The sequence below is a fragment of the Pseudopodoces humilis genome, chromosome 28 (genome assembly GCF_049639895.1).
Source record: "Pseudopodoces humilis isolate 2021_Gansu_Grassland_sample_001 chromosome 28, ASM4963989v1, whole genome shotgun sequence".
NCBI lineage: Eukaryota > Metazoa > Chordata > Aves > Passeriformes > Paridae > Pseudopodoces > Pseudopodoces humilis.
In genome coordinates this window covers 2659472-2678739 of record NC_142227.1, presented here as the reverse complement: position 1 = coordinate 2678739, position 19268 = coordinate 2659472, and the positions used below count along the sequence as shown (strand labels likewise).

General features: G+C 59.7%; 3 protein-coding genes and 1 non-coding gene across 8 annotated transcripts; 2 read left to right on the top strand and 2 right to left on the bottom strand.

The window, feature by feature from the left end:
* LOC102114080 (complement factor D) lies at positions 1-2257 on the top strand. The gene is made up of 5 exons (XM_005531193.2): positions 1-160; positions 347-500; positions 748-892; positions 1282-1539; positions 1771-2257. The coding sequence occupies exons 1-5, from the start codon at positions 94-96 to the stop codon at positions 1942-1944; spliced, it is 798 nt and encodes a 265-aa protein (XP_005531250.1). The 5' UTR covers positions 1-93; the 3' UTR covers positions 1945-2257.
* Positions 2258-2324: 67 nt separating this feature from the next.
* Positions 2325-11756, bottom strand: MED16 (mediator complex subunit 16). 5 transcript variants are annotated; one of them, XM_088067633.1, is made up of 15 exons: positions 11710-11756; positions 11217-11367; positions 10736-10843; positions 10437-10606; positions 9491-9922; positions 9127-9232; positions 8319-8474; positions 7807-8018; positions 7357-7563; positions 6699-6909; positions 6386-6519; positions 5824-6016; positions 5389-5605; positions 4952-5035; positions 2325-4259 (listed from the first exon to the last, which is right to left on the bottom strand). In XM_088067633.1, the coding sequence occupies exons 2-15, from the start codon at positions 11350-11352 to the stop codon at positions 4133-4135; spliced, it is 2493 nt and encodes an 830-aa protein (XP_087923759.1). In that variant the 5' UTR covers positions 11353-11367; positions 11710-11756; the 3' UTR covers positions 2325-4132. The 5 variants fall into 5 exon arrangements, with proteins under 5 accessions (XP_087923759.1, XP_087923757.1, XP_087923760.1 ...); XM_088067631.1 differs by having other exon boundaries at positions 11217-11398; positions 11710-11729; XM_088067634.1 differs by lacking the exon at positions 11710-11756 and adding an exon at positions 11507-11697.
* Positions 11757-12046: 290 nt separating this feature from the next.
* LOC148182509 (U6 spliceosomal RNA) lies at positions 12047-12153 on the top strand. The gene has a single exon (XR_015774643.1). It is a non-coding gene; the product is annotated as a U6 spliceosomal RNA (small nuclear RNA).
* An 877-nt stretch (positions 12154-13030) lies between these two features.
* R3HDM4 (R3H domain containing 4) lies at positions 13031-19245 on the bottom strand. The gene is made up of 8 exons (XM_005531281.3): positions 19063-19245; positions 16698-16852; positions 16442-16560; positions 15808-15931; positions 15317-15402; positions 14305-14390; positions 13924-13979; positions 13031-13269 (listed from the first exon to the last, which is right to left on the bottom strand). The coding sequence occupies exons 1-8, from the start codon at positions 19104-19106 to the stop codon at positions 13166-13168; spliced, it is 774 nt and encodes a 257-aa protein (XP_005531338.1). The 5' UTR covers positions 19107-19245; the 3' UTR covers positions 13031-13165.
* Between the last annotated feature and the right edge of the window lie 23 nt (positions 19246-19268).

The window sequence follows — 19268 nt, the reverse complement described above, 5'->3', positions numbered from 1 at the left end:
CCTCCCCGCAGCCCCCGCACACCCCAAAACCCCCGCACACCCCAAAACCCCCGCACACCCCAAAACCCCCGCACACCGCCGGGCTCTGCAGCCATGGGGCCGAGTCCTGCTCCCGTCCTTGTCCTCGCTCTGCTGCTGCTGCTCTGGGCCCCAGTGGATGGTGAGTGCTCCCCCCGCACCCCCGGGCAGTGACAGGGCACGGTGCCTGCCCAGCTCCCCGATTCCTGCCTCCACCTGCAGCCAGGTGCTGCTGCAGCCCGCAAGGAGGGGTCCAGGGATCCCGGGAAGGGACAACGGGAGTGACACTGCCCAGTGCCCCTCAGCTGACCCAGCCTCTCTCCTGCAGGGCAGCCCCGGGGACGGATCCTGAGGGGCTCCGAAGCCAGGCCCCACCTGAAGCCGTACATGGCCTCGCTGCAGCTGGATGGGCAGCACGTCTGTGGGGGCTTCCTCATCGCCGAGCAGTGGGTGCTGAGCGCTGCCCACTGCACCGAGGAGACGTGAGTGTGTGTGGGGCTCAGTGCATGGCTGGGGGGGGCTGCTGGACTCAGGCCAAATCCCACTCCAGAGCCTCGACCCCCGTGTCAGAGCGTGGGACTCGGCTCCCACCTGCAGAGAGGATTGGGCAGTGGGTGAAGGACCTCCCAGAGCTCCCTGGACCTCTCCAGCCCCCCACAGCACCCCATTTCCATGGCTGGGTGCAGTGACTCTCCTGGTTGTTTGTCCCACACTCTGACTCTCTTCCAGGGATGGAAAACTCTTCCAGGTGCTGCTGGGTGCCCACTCGCTGACGGAACCGGAGCCCCACAAACGCCTGTACCAAGTGCGAGCCCAGTTCCCCCACCCTGGCAGCAACATCCACAACAACAAGGATGACCTTCTCCTGCTCCAGGTGGGCTGGGGGCTGATGGGACCCTCCTCCCCACCCGGCACAGCCCCGTTCCTGCAAATACCACTGTCCCCTGGGACCCTGCAGGGTCACTGACTGGCTGGAGGAAATCCTCATGGTCAGGCTGGGCCTGGTTCCCCTGTCCACCCCTCCCTGTCCCACGGGACCATCCCTGCTTCCCCCACCAAAGACCTTTGAGATGTGTCCAAATGCCTCTGTCTTTCTCATAGCTCCAGCTCTGATCTCTGGCTGCATCCTGGGGCTCCAGTCAGGAGTTCCTGAGTGTGGCTGAGGCCAGGGTGGTCTCGGTATCAGGGCCGGGCTCACTGTGCCCTGCTGGGCCGTGAGCACAGCTGCCCCTGTGACCTGGGTCCCCTCTGGCTTTGTGGCAGCTGGAGGAGAAAGCGGAGCTGAACGTGGACGTGCGGGTGCTGCCCTTCCAGCGGGAGGACAGGGACGTGGCGCCCGACACGATGTGCGAGGTGGCAGGATGGGGCACCATCGACCACAGCGGCACCCGGCCGGACAAGCTGCAGCAGCTGGAGCGGCCGGTGATCAGCCGCGACGTCTGCAACCACCGCACGCGCCACGATGGAACCATCACCAAGAACATGATGTGCACCGACTCCCGCAGGAGGGACACCTGCAAGGTACCACACTCCCACCACGGATCCATGGCAGGGCTGGGAGGGGGCAAGAGGGCACCGTGGCCAGAGCCTGGGAGAGGTGAGGGGCTGCGGAGCTGGAGGGGACAGTCCCCAGGAGTGAGTTCCCCCTGTGCTGCCGCTGCAGAGCGGCTCACAGGAGCCTGGAGGCAGGAACGAGGGGTGGGAGATGGGCTGGGGTGTCCTTGGCCATACTGATGAGGTCTGGTCCTGCAGGGAGACTCCGGTGGCCCCCTGGTCTGCGGTGGGGTGGCTGAGGGGGTGGTCACGGCCGGCTCCCGCGTCTGCGGCAACTACAAGAAACCGGCCATCTACACCCGCATCGCCCCGTACGCGGCCTGGATCGACGGCGTCATGGCCTCCGCGGATGGGGAGGGGGACACTCGCTGAGGCCACCGCAGGGACCTGCTCCGTGCCACGGCTTGCTGCTGCCAGCATGGCCAGAGCACCCACAGTGCCGCCCCACTGTGTGCCACGGGCTCCTGCTGCTGCCCACCCCGCTGCCAGAGCATCCCCATGAGCCAGGAGGAGGGCTGGGCCAGGGGACTGGCAAGGACCCAAGGAAGGGGGTCCCTGGCTCCCCACTCACAAAGCACAGGGCCCATGTGGGGAAGAATTGGGGGTCACAGCCCTCTACAGGCTTTGCTGAAGGTGCCCAGAATGCTGCCCACGACCGCTGCAATAAAGTGATGATTCCTGCAGAGCTGCTGGGCTGGAGGAGTGGGGTGAAGGGGGGAGCTGGGGGGATTTGTGCAGGAGCCTCTGCCCAGGGGAGCGCTGGATGTGGGGTGGGAGATGCTGAGGTTGCGCCCTTAGGGACGGTGTGGCCTCAGGTGGGAACAGTGGCCACATCCTGCAGTGTGGCCACAACGATCGAGATCTGAGACCTCCCACAGGGTCATTGTGTGAATATTTGGGAAAGCGGAATCTGCCCGTTGCTGATAAAGCAGTGGCAGCTCCGGCTCCCACAGTGGGATCCGTGCTGGAACCCAACAGGATTCTCACTGTGACCCTCTTGTCCCAGGAGCCGAGGGGCAGGGCAGGGCAAAGCCCCCATCGTCCCACCACAGCCCTGGTCACCCCTGACCGCTGCTCTCCCACTGCCCTGTCGCTGCAGGGAGCAGAGCCAAGGCCCAAGAGATGGGAGCAGGGCAGCAGCACAGCCCAGGGCACTGCCAGACCCAGTCCCACCCCAGGAGCTCTGCTGGGAGCTAACGGGGACATGGATGTGTCTCCATCCCCCTGCTGTGCTGCTGTTCCCTGTTCCCAATCAAACATTAAATAACCCCAAACCTGTTCTATAAGGAGCTCACAGAGGGCCCGGTTTGAGTTGTATTTACAGGGGAAAGGAGCCTTAATAAGGTGCAGTTTCCTAATTAGCCATTTGATTGTCCCTAATTACCAGCAGAGCAGAGGGGGAGAGGTCTGTACAGCTCTTACAGCTCTGTGCAGCAAAACATTCGCTGGAGTCGAGGGATGAACTCTGTCACCAGCTCGTTCTCAAGAATAATGAAATCATGGTTCCAGAGGGAAAGGAATGTACTAAGACTGGCTCACTCCCTCTCTTAAACGGTCTGTGGGGACCTGGAATTGACAGCAGCAGCAGGCTCCAGGCTTTTCTCCCCAAGAGCTGAAGGACCTGTGAGAGAGGAGCAGGCCAGATCACCCCTGAAGGGCTGGGGCTCCACAGGCACAGCCACGCTGGCTCCAGGAGGTTGTGATTTCCTGCCTGGGGCAGCAGCAGCTGAGGGTAAAGGAGGGAAAAAGTCTGAAAGGAGTTTTGGCTGCACCAGAAATGCTCCTCCTCTGGCAAGCTCAAGTGTCCAGCCTTGCTGAAGCTGGAGGCTTACACAACCCCAAGGACCTGATGTTTTTTCCTCGAGTGAGGAAAATAAGGTGAACCTTGAAAACATCCATTTCCCCTTCCCCTTTTCCCAACGATGGTGGTTCCTTTCCTGACAGATGCTCTGGCAGCCCTCCTGCTGCCCCAGCCCCAGGCTGGGCAGCCACGTCACACCACAGAAACAAACCACATGGTTCTGTACAAAATTAGGAGAATTTTTATTTATAAGAAGAAGAGGCAAAGGCAGTACTCACATTCCTGCTCCCATTCCACCACTGATGGGCACACAGGAGCCAACTCCCGTCTCAGGGATGAGTTTGCAGCAGGATCAGGAATGCCCAGCCCACGTGGAGCCGGAGGCACAGGATGGATGTGAGGTACCAGCTGTGCTCCCCTCAGCTGGGCTCTGCTCCTCACCAGCTGCCCCATCACCACTCTGCCTAGGCCAGGGCAGCTGCCAGCACATCACTGCTCTGTTGGCACAGCCCCAAAACACAACCAGACTCTCCCCTCCTGGGCCCCAAATGATGGGGAAACCTCTGGCATTCCTTTCCAGCTCTTCCCTGGTAAAAGCGGCAGAGCTCCCTCAGCTCTGTTTTCCAGCACAGCTCAACCAAGGATGAACAGCAGCAGCTTTTCCAGCAGGAGGGAAAGGAGCTGCCATTCCCTTTTCCCAAAACCTCGGTGAAGGGAGCCCTGTGCAGCTCTTGGCTCCCACTGCACCCCGGGAAGGGCTCAGGAGTAGCTGAGGGGCATCTTCCTCCACAGCCCCCCACACAGGCAGTTCTTGATCCAGCGCTGCTCCCACTGCTTCACTGCTGTCACCTTGTTGGGCGACTTCAGCATGGTGACACAGCCACACCTGGGGGGACACGGAGGGTGCAGCAAGGATCACACAGGGATCTGGGTTCCCTGGGGAAAACCAGCTCCTGTCATCTGCAGGTGACACTTGTGAGCACCAAAACCAGCTGAAACCAGCGAGCTACAATCCCGCTGAGGGCTCTGCTGGAGCTGGAGCCTGGCAAGGAACAGCCCCAGCTGTTGTTTATACATGAAACAACTGACAGTCATCTCACAAAAATGATCTGCTACAGAGGCTTTCTATTAAAACCAGTAATTAAAGCTAATTCAATCACATGACTTAGATGGATGTTTGTTCCCTGAGCCATTATCCTGAAATCCAGGCTCTCCCATGAGGGTGGATGAGTAGGGCAGCATGAAACACAAGCCTGGTGGAAAGATGACCCCAAAATCAGGGGTCAGGAGGTGATTCCTCCCTCCAGCCCTGCTATGACCACACAGGTGCTTTAATGACCACACCAACAGAACTGGACATCACATAAAGGAGTTACTGTAGGGTCTCCTCCAGGCCTGATTACTTTAAGAGCTTTATCTGTTTGATTTTTAACCCAAGGGCCAGGCCACCCTCTGACAATGACAAGGGCATCCCAGGTTGGGGACACCTTAACCACAGCCCAAACCAGCCTCAGAGAGCTCCTGAAGGACACAGGACAGCCCGAGTCCTGCCCAAGCTCCACTGCAGGTGTCACTTACCTGGTACAGGACTTGCATTCCTCTGTTGGGTACGCGCCCAGGTGCAGCCGCCTCAGGTGGTCAATTTTGGGCTGTCCAGGGGCCCTGGGGAGGGAGAACAGGACTTTCCTAAAGTGCCACTTTCCATGAGCTGCTCCCAGGACAGGGAGCTGCATCTCACTGGCCAACATGGCAGAGGCTCTGCCCACTTGCCCATCCAGTACCATGAGATTTGTTGTCACAACAACACAATTAATCACATTAATTAATGGGGTTTTTCCCCCCATCTGCTATCACTTTTCAGTACTTAAAATTCCCAGCCCATCACAAGCTGAGAAACAGATTCGAGCAGAGAGGACAAACTGCTCCTGGGTCACAGCAGCAAGGAGACAAGCCAAACCTCAGAGCTGCCAAGACTCCTTTTCACCATGGCACTGACTCATTCCAGGGGTCTGTACCTGACAAAGGCATCGAACTGGGAAGAGACAGTGTGGCCAACGAGCCCGGGAGCCTTCCCAAACTGCAGCCGAACCAGCTGCTTGTTCTGCAGCTTGCTGATGATGCCATCGTTGATGGGCAGCCAGTCAATGTTGGGAATGAGCAGCTGGCTGGGCAGGAGGCAGCACTCATCGATCAGGGCATCATCAGGCTCCGTGATGTGATTTTCCTCACGGCCTGCGTGGGAAATAAAGGAAAGAACCCTGTGACCTTTACATTTCTCCCTCAGAGCTCCAGAGAGCTGTGTGCAGCCTCCTCCTCCACTGCCAACTCAGCCTGGAAAACAATAACCTTGGCAGCTGCACTTGCCCTTTCTCAACGTGCCAGACCCCCTCGGAGCCACGTCCCACCCCACTGCTGTAGGAATTATGGTTCAGGGAACCGGCCACACTCACAGCACAGCCAGAGCTTGGTCAGGAGCCGGAAGAGCAGGGACATGCTGTCCTGGGTGTCCGAGGTTGCTGTGTACACGGGGAGGCAGCTGGGCTTCAGCAGCCCCCAGATGCGGATCACCACCATGAGCTCCCGGAACATGCCGAGGGACGCGCCGTCGCGCAGGAAGCTGTGGCCAGGGCGCACCGGGGAGCCCTGCGGGGGGACAGCGGCGTGGCTGGGGGTCACACAGGCCTGGGTGGGCTCACACCGGCCCAGGTGGGCTCACACCAGCCCCAGCCACCACACTGCATCCAGACAGCTCCTGCTTCCAGCAGCACACACCCTATGGAACCTGCTGCTGGGGTTGGTGGAAGGTCACCTGAAGGTGACACCTCTGCAGAGCTGAAGGAGGAGTGTCCCCAAATCTCTCAGGTACTGTGCTGGTCGCCAGACCCAGATGGGCATGGGTAGGGCCATTCTCTAATTCTGCTGTTCTTTACTCCTCCCCAGTGCTAAAGCTCCCCAGCACTGCCCACGGGTGTTTGTGTCCTCTCAGCGTGCTCCTGGCACTCCAGGTCTCACCTGGTTGGGAAGGCTGGCCAGCAGGTAGAGCACAAAATCCCCCACCCACTGGATGAGCTGCTGCAGGGACTGCAACGTCGTCATCTCCAGGACAAACTCTTCTGTTTTCAGGTTAATCATCACCTTGTCAATGTCTGGAAGGGAAGCAAGACATTGCCTGGCTCAGGAAGATGGATCCAAACCTCACACCATCCCTGCAGAGGTCACCCTTGTCCTCCTCCTCCTCCTCAAACCCAGGAGTTACTATGAGACTGTGACACCACAGGGAACAGTCCAAGCCCTGGGAAGGCAGGATGCTGTGAGCAGTCAGTACCTACATCCGTGATCTTGGAGCAGATCTCGGTGAGCCGGTCCCCGGGGCTCTTGTCAGGGGTGTTGAGGAAGTGTGGACGCAGCAGCGACTTCAGGGTGCAGCTGATGGCGATGAGGAAGAGCTTGGCGTGGTAGTCACACACACGGGCGATGGTGCTGGAGGAGAGCTTGCACAGCGACGCCTTCATGGCAACAATGCGTGTGGAGAGCACCTGAGCCATGGGGAAACGCAGCAAAAGGCACAAGGAAAGGCAGGAATTAGCATAAGCTCATTAAAGTTGCTGCTGCTGCTGCTGCTGCTGCTGGTGCTTTATTCTCTGCTCTCTCTTTTTGCCGCAGGAATGACAGGAACAGTGAAGGCTGCGCACGTGAGCACAGCGCTGGGCACGTGCTGCTGTTCCCAGAATCTGCCAAAAATAGACTTCACCATCTCACCCCAAGTTTCCAACAGGTAGAGACCCTGCTGATGTCAGTGAAAGTGAACGCTGTTGACGTGGAAGCTCTTCCCAGCTCTATCACTGCCCAAGCCAGGCACTCAGAGCACAGCCAGGCAGAGCCACCAATATCCTGAGGACTGGCACTGGCTGCTCCTCACTCCGAGCCCCTGAACCCCCCCCATGCCCACCCTGGGAGGGAGCCCAGAGCTCCCAGCCAGCCACCTGCTGCAGGGCCGCGTTCTGACGCATGTACTCCTCGTGCAGCTTCTCCACCAGGTTCTGCACCATGCTGGGCTGGACGTGGAGCAGGATGTCCCACCAGTCGTAGCCGGTCACCATGCAGTACTCCAGCAGGAACAGCAAGTGCCGCAGGGACATGTTCATGTCCAGCACGTGGCCCATGGAGGGGGAGATGCGGAGCATGCTCAGCTTGAAGGGAGGAACCAAAGGGAAACTGGCTTCAGGAGTGGGCTTGAAATCATCCCACAAAGCTACAACACAACACAGGGCCCAATGAAGCTCAGTCCTGACCTAGTGACAGTTCCTGCACTGATGGGATACATCCCTTTCCAATATGGATCTCACAGCTGGAATTCCCAGTGTTTTCTGAGCAACCCATCACACCTCAGAGAGCCTGGGTGAGAAATAACCCCACCATAAGAGAGCACCAACCTTCCCGTGACTGTCCACGCCAGCCAGGGCCAGCGAGGTCCAGGAGAGCTGCATGGCCTTGAAGTGCACCAGGGGCCCCGCGGTGCGCGGGCGCTTGAGGGCCGGCTCGTCCACGGGGCGCTGCGAGGACGAGCCGTAGAACACGGCCATCATCTGCAGGGACAGCCGGTGCACGATGTGGACACTGCCATCATGGAAAGCCAAGGCCAGGCCTGGGGACAGGAGACAAGCGAGGCTGAGCAAGGAGATCCTCCCAGCGTGGCAGAGCCCTCACCCAAGCAGTGGCCACCACTGAAGTCCAGGAAAAAGCCAAAGGGTTGGGGGCTCACAGCCTCCCCATCAGCATTTCACACCTCTTCCCACAATGGGAAACACAACAGGACGGCTGGGAAGACATCCTGTTTGAAAGTTTTCCTTCAGCATTCCATGTGCTTTACTTCAGCTACAGCTCAGGTGGTGAAATTTTGGGCAAAAGCCACATGTTTAGGACAAAGACAACAGGAACTCCTTACCCAGTCCAGGGAAGAACTTGGTGTCGTTTGCCACCTTCAGATCGGTGTTGGTCAGGGAGATTGGCAGCTTTGGCAGTGCCACGGCCGACACCCGGTCCAGGTCGTTGGTGGCAGACAGGATCCGCCACTTCAGGATCATGGGCTGCTTGTCTCCCACTCGGGAAAATAAGCAAATGAGTGAGAATTTTGTCCCAGAGAGATCAGAAAATCCACCCCCCCATTTCTGCCCACACTCCCCAACCAAGCAGGATCACAGATCAGGCACTGGTATATTCCCCATATATTGCCAGTATGTTTCCCTTATATTTCCTTGGTTTTTTCCTGAATTATACAAACAACATGTTTTGCTAAATCTCTCTTGATGGGAAGCTCTGCTGTGGGTGATTAAGATCCTTATATACAATAATCCTTTATATTTCACCAAACAAACTGCCCTGATTAATTCTGTTCTATCTGAGATCAGGTGGAGCCCAGGAAGCCGGGGCAGGGGATTAATCCAGCTCTGCTGCTCGATCCTGGTCCTTTGGGAGCCTTTGCTCCCAAAGCTTTTGCCTGGCAGCAGGAAGGGCAGCTTTGCAGCAAAACACAGAAAATGTCTTTTATGAAGTAAAAGCAACAACCAAACCCCTTACTGGAAATAGCAAGTTGCTGTCTATGATGCAAACAGACAGCATGGGCAGAGAACACCTGAAAATAAACATGAGATTCTGAAAAATACCATATATGGGATAATGGATATGAGGAACTGTACTGCTTTTTCCCTCAGGCCAAGCTCCTGTTCTTTAGAGTCCCCAGTGCAGACACTTACCCACGGGAGAGATTTGCTGGAAGATGTTGTTGACAGGCAGGCCCTCCTTCCTAAGGGACCAGCACTCCACAATGCTGTTGTTTTGGCTGGAAGCACAAAGCAGCACCTGCAGAACAGAGCCCCCCACCACAAGCATCACAACAGGGAGGTCACTGCCCTGGTCATTCCCACCCTGCACTTCCAGGGTCCTGCTCCCACTCAGGTCACGCTCCACCAGCAAAAAGCAGAGGATGAAATCAGTGGGAGGTGATGGTGAGGTCCCTTCCCAGAAGGCCAACTAGGAACGCCAAGGGTATTGCAGGACATGCTGGTCACCTGCAGACCCTCTGAGGAAGGCGAGGTGGAGCAAAGAGCAGCTGCCCACCTGCTCTGACATGTCCCGAGCCAGGAACTTCAGGTGGGTGATGGCCGGGTACTTGTCCTTGCGCGCGGGGTCCGTGGTGCAGCGCATGAAGAGGGACGGCAGGATCTCGGTGTCGATCTTGCACTTCTCGTTCACCACGCTGACGCAGACCTTGTAGAACTGCACGGGGGACGTGCTGCTGCCGTCAGACGTGGCCACCACGATGTTGCCCCCGCCCGTGAAGGCGACGTCGGCCAAGGCCACGCGGCAGCGGAGGCGGCACAGGCTCTCGGTGGCCGTCAGCACCTGCCCGTTGGGCTTGAGGAGGGACACGGTGACCAGCCCGCTGATGGTCACGGCAATCCAGCCCTCCATGGGCTTCCCACCAAACAGCGTCAGCGACGGAGAGAATTTCACCCGGGAAAACTTCTCACCGAAGTTCGAGGCTCCAGACTGTAACAAAGGTCAACAAAACCTAGGTGTTTGCACCCAAAATTTGTTTCTGTGGAGCTCTTCTCCTGGGAGAGGGGCAGGATTTATGTGGGATGTCCCAGGAGTTAAAAAAAACACAAGCAGGGAACTTGTGCTTGGCAGCTTTGGGCTTTCAGAATCTGCAGAATCACAAGTTTCCAAACAAGGAGCTCATCCCTGTATCCAAATCCCTGGATCAAACCTCAGTATCCCGAATGCATTTCTTCTGAATTACAACTGGTAAAGAAAGAACTGCTCTATCTCCAGGTTCCTGCCTAGAACTGAGGAACCAGATTAAGGGAGACACATCTGAAACACCGAGAGAAACAAGGCTCCAAACCCCTCGGAATTCAGCAGGAACCAGGAATCTGACTTCTCCTTGACTGGAAAAGGCCACAGGAGAGCCCAGAGCATGGAACACAGGCAGGATCTTGAGTTCTTCGCCAAGACCTGAGCCAGAGTTCCAGCCCAGGTCCCTCAGGATGCTGAGACAAACCTTCTCCACGTGCAACGCCAGCTTGACGCCGTTGTGCAGCCAGGACAGGGCCACCACCGGGTCCCCCTCCACCACGCTGCCCACTGTGTTCTCCCAGCTGTTGGCCAGGTGATCTGTCATGCTCCAGCACTTGATGTGGCCATCAGCATCTGCCGAGAGCAGCCTGGAGCCTGTGACAATGACACTGCATGAGAACAGGGGGAACAGCCAAAACCCCACAAGGAATTGCACCCCATTGCTTTGGGACATGCACAGCACAGGTGGGACACTGTGACAATGAGGAGGGGATGCCAGCCCACCTGACTGATCCCACTCCAGACACGTGATGACTTCAGTGTGGCCCGAGTTCACAGAGTAGACATCCCAGGGGTGCTCGGTGTCAATGATATGGACCATGTGGGTGAGATCTGCATGAACAGAGAAGTCACTCCCTGTCCCTTGTCACTGTTTCTGAGCCTCAGCTGATGCAGGGAAAACATACAATATTTTATAGAAATGACTTGGGGTAGCATAGCAACTGTGCTGGGAACTCAGTGAGGGGCCAGACAGCGAGGCGGGGCTGGTCCTGGTTTAGGGAAGTCAGTCCTGGTGGGGAAACAAACCCATTCCCTGGGAACGAACACGTGTTAGACACTGCCAGAGGCTGAGGGATGGAAGGAAAAGGAGGAGCAGCAGCCGGGAGCTGTCAGGGGCAGGGCAGAGCTCCCGCTCAGCGGATCCTGGACTTTGCCAAGAGCACCGGGAGCTGTCAGGAGAGATTTCCCACGGGGCACGCGGTACCTTTCTCCTCCTCATTGCGGAGGTCGGTGGTGAAGGCGATGAGGTTGCGGCAGGACCAGGCGCACACGAGGGGGATGGAGGGGCAGTGGTTGCTCTTGGGTTTCTTCTCCCACTCGCACACGTACGCCAGGTCCATCCCGCCGGCCCGGCCCTGAGGGGACACGGGACAGCCTCGCTCCTGCCTGGGGGCGACACCAGGCCGCTCACACCGCACGGCCCGCACCGACCCCAGCCCCAGGGGCTGTGGGGAAGGCACAGCCCTCAGGACACGGGTGGGGATAACCCCGCACCGGGAGAGACCCGGAGGTCCCGGGGAGAGGCGGAGGGAGCGGTGCGCGGGTACCGACCCTACGGCGGGCGGGGGATCCCGGGGACGGACTCGGGGTGGACACGGAGAGGTGCCGGAGGTTCCCGGGGCTGGCGGGAATGCCACAGGAGGGGGTCGGGGCTGCCTCAGGAGGCTCTCCGCCGCTCCCGCCCCGGCCGCACTCACCGGCACCCGCCGCTCGCCAGGACCCCGGCGCCTCCGCGGGCTGTCCCAGCCGCGCCTGCGCCGCGCGCTCAGGCACCGCCGCGGACACCCTCAGAGAGCCAGCCAGGGGCCTTCATTAGCATAAGAAACTACCCAGAACCCACCGGGCACAGATAGCAAACATAATCGGCGGATTTCGGACACTTTAGGGAAATCCAAGGAAAATAGAGGGGTGACAGACTGAGAAAAACTTCAGGGGCTAATTCTACCTTTAATAACAAGCCACCTTTTAGTTACCCTAACCTTAAAACATTGCTATTCCAAGCCTTTAAATTGCACTGTGGGGGGAGAGGGATTCGTGCTCGCTTCGGCAGCACATATACTAAAATTGGAACGATACAGAGAAGATTAGCATGGCCCCTGCGCAAGGATGACACGCAAATTCGTGAAGCGTTCCATATTTTTTGCACCTCCCCGCACCCACCGTTCGCAACCCGAGCCGAACCGGCTGCCCCGCGACCCCCCCGCCCCGCCAAACCCCCTCCCCAGCCCCACGGAGAGACAGAGCCGGAGCAGGGGAGCACCGTCTTTATTGTTCCTGAATGCAGCTGTACCCGAGTCACACCAGCAAAGGAGGCGAGAGGGGCTCCCCTGGCTCTGGGGGTCCCCACGGTTAATGGCAGTCGGTGTCATCATGGGACAGAGCAACCAGCAAAGATCCCCAGGGCACACCCTGCGAGCAACTCTTGGAACATGCCAGGAACACGGGGGGCACACAGAGGGACCCCCAAAATGCCCCTTCTGCCCCCATGGCAGCTGTGGACAAGCAGAGAGAGCCCCGAAAGGGGGCTGCACCCTCCAGCACGCACACACAAACACACACCTAAATATACACACACGTGATAAAAAACACAAGCTATATTACACTTAAAAAACAGCCCCGTCGTGCGGGCACAGCACAGGGTGCGGGGCAAAAGTACCCGGAGCTCCCCACACCCCGCCCTGCCCGAGGGGGCCGAGCCCCCCTGGCCACGCCGTGGGCACGGGGCTGTGGGTGCCGGAACGCGGCAGCCCCCGGGCTCTTCCGCCGGCTCAGCGATTGCTCAGCAGCCGCCAGGAGCTGTTTCACCGCAGAAAAATCTGGACCGAAATCACCCCACGAGCGTCAGCGCCAGAGAGGGGAGGGGGGGAGTGGCCCCGCCTGATTATTTTTAAAAACACCTGGGTTATAAATAGACACACAAACAGTTCCAGGAGGGCTGTGCGGGGAGAGGGATGGGTGAGAGGCACCCTGAGCTCCGCACCCGCAGCGGTGTCGGGCAGACCCGAGCTGCCCACGCCGGTCCCAGCGCACCGAAGGGCACAAGCACAAGCTCTGCCCCGCCGGGCACCGGCTGCTGGAGCAGAGGGTCCAAGGGCTGCAGGGCCAGGAGAGGCTGCAGCAGACACACAAGGGGCAGGGCAGCTGTCGGGGCCATCAGCTCATCTGCCCCAGGTAGTCTGAGAGCAGCAGCTCGGGGGGCAGGAACACGCGGTGTTTGTTGCTCACTTTCATCTGACGTTTGCCTTCGATGTCCGAACCTGCGGGTGGGATGGAGCGGTCAGCACAGCCCTGTTCCCCCCTCGGGGGTCTCCAACACGGCTCTCCCAGCCCAGCCACCGCCCTTCCCTTCTCCCTGGGGAGCACAGGCTTCCCAGTTCTCTGTCCTCTCCATCCCCAGCCGAGTCCCTGCCGGCACCACGGGCTCGTTCATCATCAGCGCTCTCAGGCTGTTTGCCACAAGCGGTTCCAATGAAAGCTGGGCAGCAGACCTCCTCTGGAGGGATGGAGCCTGATGCCTTCCCTGCCTTGGCAACAAAACCTTCTGGGGACGCCCAGGGCAGCAGGAGAGCACGGCTGCTCCTTGGGAGGAGGAAGGAGCTGCAGGAGAGGGGACCCCACGAGCTGATTCTTGCTTTGGACCACACAAATTTCCCGACCCTCGGGTGCACGGCTGCAGCCAGAGCTGGTGACCACGGCCAGGGCTGCTGAGGGAGCTCCGGGCAGCGGTGGGGAGGAAGCAGGCAGGGGTGGGGACCGCGGGGTTATCTGTGAGCCCCAGGGTGAGGTGGGGCCGGGAGGAGGAAGGGAGGAAAAGGCTGAGCTGGAGAGGAGAGATAGTGATGGAGGAGAAGGAGAAAAACAAAAACAAAATCAGAATCAAAGCTAAAAACAAGCAGACATGCAGCTCTTACTGGCAGAGACGAGATCCATGTACTGGCAGAGTGCGTGGAGCAGGAGCCGCTCAAAGCTGGGGGAGAGAGGACAGGGTTAGAGCTAACACGTCCCCAACCAGTGTGTGTCCCACGGGCTGCTCTGCCTTCCATCCTCCCGGGGACCCACAGAGCAGAGGGGGAGCACAGAGTGCCACAAGCCCCTGCACAGAGAGTCCCAGGTGCATCCCTCCCCGTGGGGCTCCACGGGGACCAGGCCAGGTGGGTGTCCCCAGATGGAGACCCAGGCCCGGCTGAGGGGAGGCCAAGGGGTCTCTTGTGCTCCCAAAGCCCCTCTGCAGCCTGTGGCAGCCCTGGGACACAGGGAGCCCCCGAGCCCAGGACCCTGAGATGGGGAAGTACCTGTTGTCCATCAGTGCCGTGTAGACGGAGTGGGGGGTGACAGAGAAGAAGGCCAGCAGCTCCTCCTCCAGCCCCTCCAGCGTGCCCTGTGAGGAGAGGCAGGGGCTCAGCGAGGAAGGGGCAGTGGTGGGCACAGCCCTGGCACAACTGACTCCCCAGGATTTACTGCCAGCAGCTCCCAGCCAAGTTATCTGCATGGGAGACAGCAGGGAAAGGAGACATCTCCCATCTCCAGCCCCTGAGGTGGGGAAGGACCCAGCTCCTGCCAACTCCACACTGCGTGTGCCAAGGGCTGGCACCATCCCTCGTGTTCACAGCAGCCAGGGGAGCCTCGTGCCTCCAGACAGTCAAAGCTCAGTGCTCTGCTGGTCTCCAGAGCACTGTGACCCCAGAGACAAGCAGCACACACGTCTCATTTGAAGACAAACAAGCCAGTGTGAAGGAGGAGCCCAGGCTGCATTTAGAGGCTCTAATTAGCACCAGGAAAACAAACAGAGCCCCACAGAGCAGAGGGAGCAGGGAGCCAGCACCCCCAGGGCTGGTGGAGCAAGTGTCTGGGCAGTCAGTGCAGGGCTGCACTCACCTCTCTCTTTCCTCCTCAGCAGCTGGTGCACTTTTACCCCCTTTCAAAATACACTGAAGTTTCCCCAAATAGCCTTGTGTGGGCCACCGTGAAGACCCCAAAGGCTCCATTGTTGTCCCCGTGCACAAACATGCCCGGTTTCACCTGTCACCTGCTGCTCGCTGCACAGACACTGGAAAACAACCACTGAAAAAAGCCCTGTAACTGCCAGAACAATCTGAACCGAGCCAGGAAAACCCATCTGCCGGGAGAGGGATGTCTGTCTGCAACCAGCCACCACTGCAGGGTCACACGAGCACTGGAGCACGTTCCCAGAGCTCCTCTGAAATTTGGCACTGCCCTGCACAAGGTCAGGGCACAGCTCTGGGGACACGGCTGTGGAGGGACCCCTGCCAGCCCCAGCCCTGCTGTTCCAAGGCCCCAGCTCACCATGGGGATCCGACCCCGCTTCAGGGTGGCACGCAGGCGGCGGCTGATGCGCTGGAAGCACTCCTGGGGTGTGTAGGCTGGGAGCTCTGGAGAAGGGAGAAGGGATTTGGACAGAGCTCACAGCTCCAGAGCCTGCAGTGTTGCCTGTCAGGAGGACCCAGTGTCCCCCCAGGGCCCCCTGGCCACCCCCTTCACAGTCACCCCTAAAACAGCAATGCCCTCCCCAGCACAGGAGGTTTCGGGGTGCAGAGATTTGGGGGATGGCTGATGTTGCCCCATCCACTTCTGGCTCCCACAAACCCTCCCTGGTCCATGGTGGAGGTCTGCAGGCATAACCCCCTCACTGCCACACCCAGGGGTGGGCTCAGGCATCCCCTGGCCCCACCATTAACAGGGAGTGGGTGCAGCCCTCAAGGAAGGTCACCCTTCCCAGAATGTACACAAGGAAGGAAAGGGAGAGGCTGTCCCCACCCTGTGTCCCCTCCCAGCACCTTTCCACTTGTCTTCATTCTTGACAGGCAGCTTCCTCCTGTGCTTCTTCCTGGCTTCCTCCTCCAGGTAGAGCAGGACCCGCTCCTGCTCTTCTCCCGACCGGTTCATGAAGTCGTTCCAGATCTGACAAAGCCACCAAGCACCACTACAGAGGTCTGTGGGGAGCACCTGGCTGTGCACGGACACCCAGGGCCCCTCCCCACACCCCATGAGCCCCCTCCTCACCCACTCTGTGCCCAGGGATGGCCCTGAGCACCACACCGGGGAGTGTGCTCCGTTTCAAAACGCGTTTCAAAACACCCGGTTACGGGGCCAGCGTGAGGCAACGGGGGTTTGGCAAGGGGCTTGTGCCAGAGGAAGTGCTGCAGCTCACCAGGCACCCACTGCTCTGCAGGCACAACTCTCCACGAGAGGATCTGCCTGGAGATTCCCCACCCCATGGGCTGGGGACCGCAGTTTGCCATCGCCCCCCGGCACACGTGGCAGCAGCAGATCCCACAGATCCCAGCCTGACACCAGACCAGGCAGAAGCTGGGGTGCAGCAGCTCAGGCCAGGGAGGCAGAGGGATGGAGGAGTGAGGTACAAGCATGCCATGCCATGCCAGGGCCCCCCCAGGGGGTGGCTGTACCCACCTCCACGTAGGTCTCATTGTTACAGGCCTCGGTGAAGATGCTGGGAGTGGCCGAGTGGGTGAGCTCTCCCTCGTCGCTCCCACAGTCATCCTGCTCCAGAAGGGTCATCAGGTAGCGAGCTGGGGGGAAGAGCAGAGCCTGAGAGGGGAGGAAGCGCCTCCAGAGAGGCCCCTTGCCCCCAGTATATCCCCGCTTGCCACGCAGCTCAGGGGAGGTTGTCCTTGCCCTGAGGAAGAGACCCTGCCCTGGTCCTTACTGTTCTCCAGCCTCTGGAGGCTCTTGCGGCCCTTGGCCCTGGGGATGAGGTCGGAGTTGCGGATGGCCTTGTTGATGTAATACTGCTTCCTCTTGGACGGGGAGAACCGCTTGGACGGGGAGTCCTCCAGCAGGGGCAGGCAGTCCTCGATCCTCCTGCGGGGACACAGCGGGAGGGATGAGCCCACCTGAGGGGCCTGGGGCAGCTACAGCAGCGTGAGGACAGAGGGAGATGGGGCAGCACAGCATCAGCCCCGTTGTTACTGCAATTGGCACTGCATCCTCCACGGGGCCTGTCCCCCTCGGGTCACCGCCACCTCCAAGGGCTGGCTCTGCTCAAAACAGCTGTGTGCCAGCACTGGAAGGGCCAGGTAATTAACCTGGGTAATTAACCTGGGTAATTAATCATGCCACACATGAAGCAAAACGATGGATCCATTCCTGCTGGGCCCCTGCTGCACCTCACCATCATCCCGATCGGATCCCTGCCATTCCCTCTCGAGGGCAGCAGGAACACTGCCCCAGCCAGGGCACTGCCAGCTCCTGGGGGCACCCAAAGGCGCTTGGCCTCTGCTCACAACGTGGGTGCTGCTCAGTCACAGGCACAACTTAGGAATGACCATAAAACTCAGGCATTTTATGGGAAAATGAAGCCACACAAGGGGCGAGCAGCTCACTGGGTGCTGAACGCAACTGCTTGGGTTTCAAAGTTTACTAAACACCAAAGACAGGAAGTTTCACCGCCTTCACTTGCGAAGGAGCTTCCCCTCAGGGCTGTGTGGGTTTCCTTTACCGCAGCAGAAAATGGGTGAGAAAATCAACACCCCTGAAACAACCCCTAGGACCGTCCATCCAGGATGGGGAGCTGCAGCACAGCTCCAGAGTCATCACTGTTTCCACTGCCATGGCAGCACCACGGCCTCGCTCCATCCACAGGGCCGTGTCCCCACCGTGTCCTCTCCTTTCCAGCACTCTGGGACCCATGCAAGCTCCAGTCCTGCAATCAGGTCCCAACAGAGTTGATCTGGGCACAGGGCAGAGCAGGTTGTGCTGTCCGATTGCAGCCCGGGCCAACAGCCAGCGGCTGACAGTTGCCAAAACCTTGATTTTTTTTTCCCTTTTTCCTGCATGGGGGCAGTGATACAGTCTTGGCTGCTGGGAGGGGGTGTAAAAAAACAACTTTCCCCTTCCAAGCTGGAGAGAAAACCATGGCAAAAGTGGGCTTGGAAAGAATACATGAGACTCAGGTATCAAGGCAATGCCCAGAGGATGGGTGGGGAGTAGTAACCCAACCTGCCCCAGCCAGCAACCAGGGCTGGTGGATCAAGTTGTGATACAAAGATGGTTACAAAAACCTGAATAAACAGAGGGAGTCACCTTACGCTGGCCCCAGCTTGGGGGTTTGAGTACACAGCTGTGAGCAGGGCACTCCCCGGAGCCGGCGTGGCTCAGCGGCACAGCCCCAGAAAGAGATGTCAAAAACCAATGTCAGCAGGGTGGGAGGGCAGCTGGGACCCCCTGAGCCCCATGGCTGGGAGAGGAACAGGCTGAGCCACACTCAGCTCTCTTCCTGAAGCCTCCAGGGCTGTTTGTGGCTGCCCTGGCAGCCGGCACTGCCACGTCTGCCCTGGCACTGCCACCACCGCCCAGTGCCAACCTGGAGGTTCACAGGGGACAGTGACCTCGGGACAGTCACCTCGGGACAGTGCCCCCAGAGCGAGTGACCGTGTCGGACAAGCATCAGTATCCTCTGAGTCAGGATCCCGTCCCAGGCAGCTGGGCCAGGCTGAGAAGGGACCCCAGGAAATGTCATTCCTGGGGGATCACAGCAAACCTACCCCCAGGGCAGCTCCGGGGACACCAGAGCACAGATACATTCGTGGCTTCTCCTCCACGTCTCACTTCCAGGCAGGGAACGCTCCTGGAAGAGGAACTTGTTCTCTGCCGGGGCACTTCTGAGCTATTCCTGTCATTTACCCTTGGGCAGCAGAACGCGGCAGGGACCGGCAGAGCCGTGGGACAGCCGGGGCTGTCAGGGACAGCTCCGTCCCGCAGGGTCCCGAGTCCCCGGTACACCCGTGCACGAGCGGGGGGCTCCAGCCCACCCCCGCCACCACGAGGGACCCCGGCACGGGTTCCAAGCCCCGGTAACCGGGAGCACCGTGACCTCGACGGCATGAATATTAATTATAAGGCTCATTATCCCGGTCCCGGGCTCCGCTCTGACACCGCCCCCGAGGCCGGGGAGGTGGGGACGGGCTGTCCCGCGAGGCGCCGCCGCCGCTCCCCGCCCGCACTGACAGCCCGGGGGGCTCCTGCCCGGCCCGACCGCCCCACGGCCCGCCCGGCCCCGGGCCCGCACTCACGGGAACGGCTCCTCGGGGCCCGCGCCGCCCCGCAGCACCACCATGGCGCGCTGGGACTGGGATCGGGACCGGGACGGTGACCAGGACCAGGACCAGGACCAGGACCGCGACCTCCCTCCGCCTCCTCCACCCCCGGCCCGCACCGGCGGCACCGGGCCCGGCACCGCCCGCGGGAAGTGACGTCACGGGGGCGGGGGAACGGGAGC

Bases quoted from the DNA above. Each gene is read 5' to 3' on its own strand.
- LOC102114080 (XM_005531193.2), top strand. From the start codon at position 94: ATGGGGCCGAGTCCTGCTCCCGTCCTTGTCCTCGCTCTGCTGCTGCTG. The intron at 501-747 runs GTGAGTGTGTGT...ACTCTCTTCCAG, and splicing joins GCCCACTGCACCGAGGAGAC to GGATGGAAAACTCTTCCAGG. The intron at 893-1,281 runs GTGGGCTGGGGG...GCTTTGTGGCAG, and splicing joins ATGACCTTCTCCTGCTCCAG to CTGGAGGAGAAAGCGGAGCT.
- MED16 (XM_088067633.1), bottom strand. From the start codon at position 11,352: ATGGACCTGGCGTACGTGTGCGAGTGGGAGAAGAAACCCAAGAGCAAC. The intron at 8,019-8,318 runs GTAAGGAGTTCC...TCCTGTCCCCAG, and splicing joins CAAGTTCTTCCCTGGACTGG to GCCTGGCCTTGGCTTTCCAT. The intron at 4,260-4,951 runs GTAAGTGACACC...GTGTCCCCCCAG, and splicing joins GAATGCAAGTCCTGTACCAG to GTGTGGCTGTGTCACCATGC.
- R3HDM4 (XM_005531281.3), bottom strand. From the start codon at position 19,106: ATGGTGGTGCTGCGGGGCGGCGCGGGCCCCGAGGAGCCGTTCCC. The intron at 16,561-16,697 runs GTAAGGACCAGG...TCTTCCCCCCAG, and splicing joins CCTCCAGAGGCTGGAGAACA to CTCGCTACCTGATGACCCTT. The intron at 14,391-15,316 runs GTGAGCTGGGGC...CTCTCCTCACAG, and splicing joins AGCGGGGTCGGATCCCCATG to GGCACGCTGGAGGGGCTGGA.